The sequence below is a fragment of the Dama dama genome, chromosome 11 (genome assembly GCF_033118175.1).
Source record: "Dama dama isolate Ldn47 chromosome 11, ASM3311817v1, whole genome shotgun sequence".
NCBI classification, from domain to species: Eukaryota; Metazoa; Chordata; class Mammalia; order Artiodactyla; family Cervidae; genus Dama; species Dama dama.
The window spans coordinates 19643847-19647157 of NC_083691.1; the positions used below are offsets into that span (position 1 = coordinate 19643847).

Consider the following 3311-nt stretch of genomic DNA (forward strand, 5'->3'; position numbering starts at 1 on the left):
CGCTTTCAAGCCGGAGGTCCCGGCTACCGGGTTACCCGCGGCGCCAGGAGGGGAGGACAGGAGCGCGGCGGTGGCGGCGGGCGCGCAGCTGTGCCCGTCTGCCCAAGGGTTAACCCGTTCCCCTGCCGCTGCCGCGCGTGCCTTGCAGAATTTCACCAGAAGAGGGTACAGTCTGAAAAGCTCTTGACGTCAGGCTGGAATTCCTATTGTGTTTAGAAACGGCTTGGGCAAAGCAAGCCCAAGTTCGCTCTCCGCACACCTCGGCGGGCGGTGTGGGTCCGGCAGCTACGGGACACGTCTCGCGCGGAGGACGCACGCGGGGACCCGCGCGCCTGGGGACCCAGGACCCTGCCTGCCGCCCACGAGGGGGGATCCCACTGCTGCAAGAGGCCGAGCCGAAGCGGCGCATCGCCACACCAGGGAGCCGGGGTGAGTGCTCGGGGCGAGGCAGGTGGCCGCGAGAACCTTCCCCAGCCCCCCACCGCCCCGCACCGCCGGCGCGCCTCCAGCGCCCGGATGCCCACCGGGACCCCCGCCGCCGGGTGCATGCCTCCCCCGCGGCGCGCCCCAGCCCGCAGCCGCAGGTTGTGACCGCGCTTCCAGGCAGGCGGACGCCGGCCAGGCTTCCCCGGGGTCCGCGCACCGGTGGGACCCGCCGACCCTGCGGCGGCTGCAGGGCGCGGAGCCGAGGCCGCGCGGGCACACGCCAGGAGAATGGACGGGACCGGGGAGCGCAGCCTCCCGGAGCCGGGCAGCCAGGACTCCCGGGCGGGCGACGACATCGAGATCGTGGTCAACGTGGGGGGCGTGCGGCAGGTGCTGTACGGAGACCTCCTGAGCCGGTACCCCGAGACCCGGCTGGCCGAGCTCATCCACTGCTTGGCCGGGGGCTACGACACCATCTTCTCCCTGTGCGACGACTACGACCCCGGGAAGCGCGAGTTCTACTTCGACAGGGACCCGGACGCCTTCAAATGTGTCATTGAGGTCTACTACTTCGGAGAGGTGCACATGAAGAAGGGCATCTGTCCCATCTGCTTCAAGAACGAGATGGACTTCTGGAAGGTGGACCTCAAGTTCCTAGACGACTGCTGCAAGAGCCATCTGAGCGAGAAGCGCGAGGAGCTGGAGGAGATTGCGCGCCGCGTGCAGCTCATCCTGGACGACCTGGGCGTGGACACGGCCGAGGGCCGCTGGCGCCGCTGCCAGAAGTGCGTCTGGAAATTCCTGGAGAAGCCCGAGTCTTCGTGTCCGGCGCGCGTGGTGGCCGTGCTGTCCTTCCTGCTCATCCTGGTCTCGTCGGTGGTCATGTGCATGGGCACCATCCCAGAGCTGCAGGTCCTGGACGCCGAGGGCAACCGCGTGGAGCACCCGACGCTGGAGAACGTGGAGACGGCGTGCATCGGCTGGTTCACGCTGGAGTACCTGCTGCGCCTCTTCTCTTCGCCCAACAAGCTGCACTTCGCCCTGTCCTTCATGAACATCGTGGATGTGCTGGCCATCCTTCCGTTCTACGTGAGTCTCACGCTCACGCACCTGGGCGCCCGCATGATGGAGCTGACCAACGTGCAGCAGGCGGTACAGGCCCTGCGGATCATGCGCATCGCCCGCATCTTCAAGCTGGCGCGCCACTCCTCCGGGCTGCAGACCCTCACTTACGCCCTCAAGCGCAGCTTCAAGGAACTGGGGCTGCTGCTCATGTACCTGGCCGTTGGCATCTTCGTCTTCTCCGCCCTGGGCTACACCATGGAGCAGAGCCACCCGGAAACCCTATTTAAGAGCATCCCCCAGTCCTTCTGGTGGGCCATCATCACCATGACCACGGTGGGCTACGGTGACATCTACCCCAAGACCACCCTGGGCAAGCTCAATGCGGCCATCAGCTTCCTGTGTGGGGTCATTGCCATTGCCCTGCCCATTCATCCCATCATCAACAACTTTGTCAGATACTACAACAAGCAGCGAGTCCTGGAGACGGCGGCCAGGCACGAGCTGGAGCTGATGGAGCTCAACTCCGGCACTTCCGGGGAGGGCAAGGCAGGGGGCTCCCGCGGCGACCTGGACCACCTCCCGCCGCCGGAGCCCGCCGGGAAGGAGGGCCCGAGCTGGAGCAGCCGGCTGAAGCTGTCCCACAGCGACACCTTCATCCCGCTGCTGACCGAGGAGAAGCACCATAGGACCCGGCTCCAGAGCTGCAAGTGATGGGGGCCGACCCGGGCACAGACAGGCCGGCCAGTGGAGAGATGGATGGACCGGTGTGACGGGACTGTCCATGACTGCCCGGGAGGGGCTGTCCTTTGTCCCCCCGCCCCAACCCTCTCCTGAACAGAACTCTGGAGGCCCTCTTGGGCACCTCTGATGAGTCTGGGGTAAGATTCCCTTTGTGTTGTCCAGGGGCAGGGGAGGGAGACGGACGGGTGTCCAGGAGTCCCTGACAGTGTGGGGGTGATGGAGGCCATGGTGTGGTTGATGGCAGGAGCCCTCACCCGGTTCTGTATCTCCTTCAATAAAGCCTCCGGCTCTCTGCACCCGCCTGTCTTCTAGGTTCTGTCTCACAGGCTGGCTGCTCCCTGCTCCCTGACCCTGCACCCCCCTTTCAACTCCCAGATTCATAAGTTCAGCCCCACCTGGGAAGTAGGTGCACAGCCCAGGGTGGCGGGGTAGGGGGGATATTATTTTTAGTTGAGGGCTAATTAAAGAAGGGCTAATACTCAGGGTTCAGCCCAAGGAGCCTTGTCACATTCCAGGAGGTTCTGTGCCTTCTGTTTCCTTCTGAGGAAAAGCTTGCTCCCAGGAGAGGGAGAATTCACAGAAGGGGAAACACCAAACAGTGTGGTTACTGTTTCTTTATCACTTGTGTGAGGCCCTCTTCACAACTTCTTTCCATTGCTTCTGGCAGTGCTGTTAGCTAGGTACTCCACTGCACAGAAGGAGAAACTGAGTTCCAGGGTCACAAAGAGCAAGGATTCAGTCCCAGGACTGCTGAACCCAAAGCACATGCATTCACTGTGATGTGAGGAGGTCTTGGGACAAAACACAGCTGCAGCCCGGGAGGGCAGCTGAGCTTCCTCGGTGTGGCCGTATCTGTCCTCCAGCTCATCCTCTCTCCTGGAACCAGCACCTCTGAGGGATCAGCTGCAGGGATAGACGTGAACACAGCCCCTGCGGCCTGCTGCCAACCTAGTCTGAGAACCCCCAGTAAACAGACACAGACAGACCTGGGTTTGAATTCCAGGGATTGAGGAGGAAATCTCTGAGATGCCTGGTTTCAATACTATTTTCTACCATCCCTCCCCTACTACTCCCTTCCT

General features: G+C 63.1%; 1 protein-coding gene across 1 annotated transcript; it reads left to right on the plus strand.

Annotated features, from left to right (window-relative positions):
- The first annotated feature begins 714 nt into the window (after positions 1-714).
- KCNF1 (potassium voltage-gated channel modifier subfamily F member 1) lies at positions 715-2309 on the plus strand. The gene has a single exon (XM_061156202.1). The coding sequence runs from the start codon at positions 715-717 to the stop codon at positions 2200-2202; it is 1488 nt and encodes a 495-aa protein (XP_061012185.1). The 3' UTR covers positions 2203-2309.
- The last annotated feature ends 1002 nt before the right edge of the window (positions 2310-3311 follow it).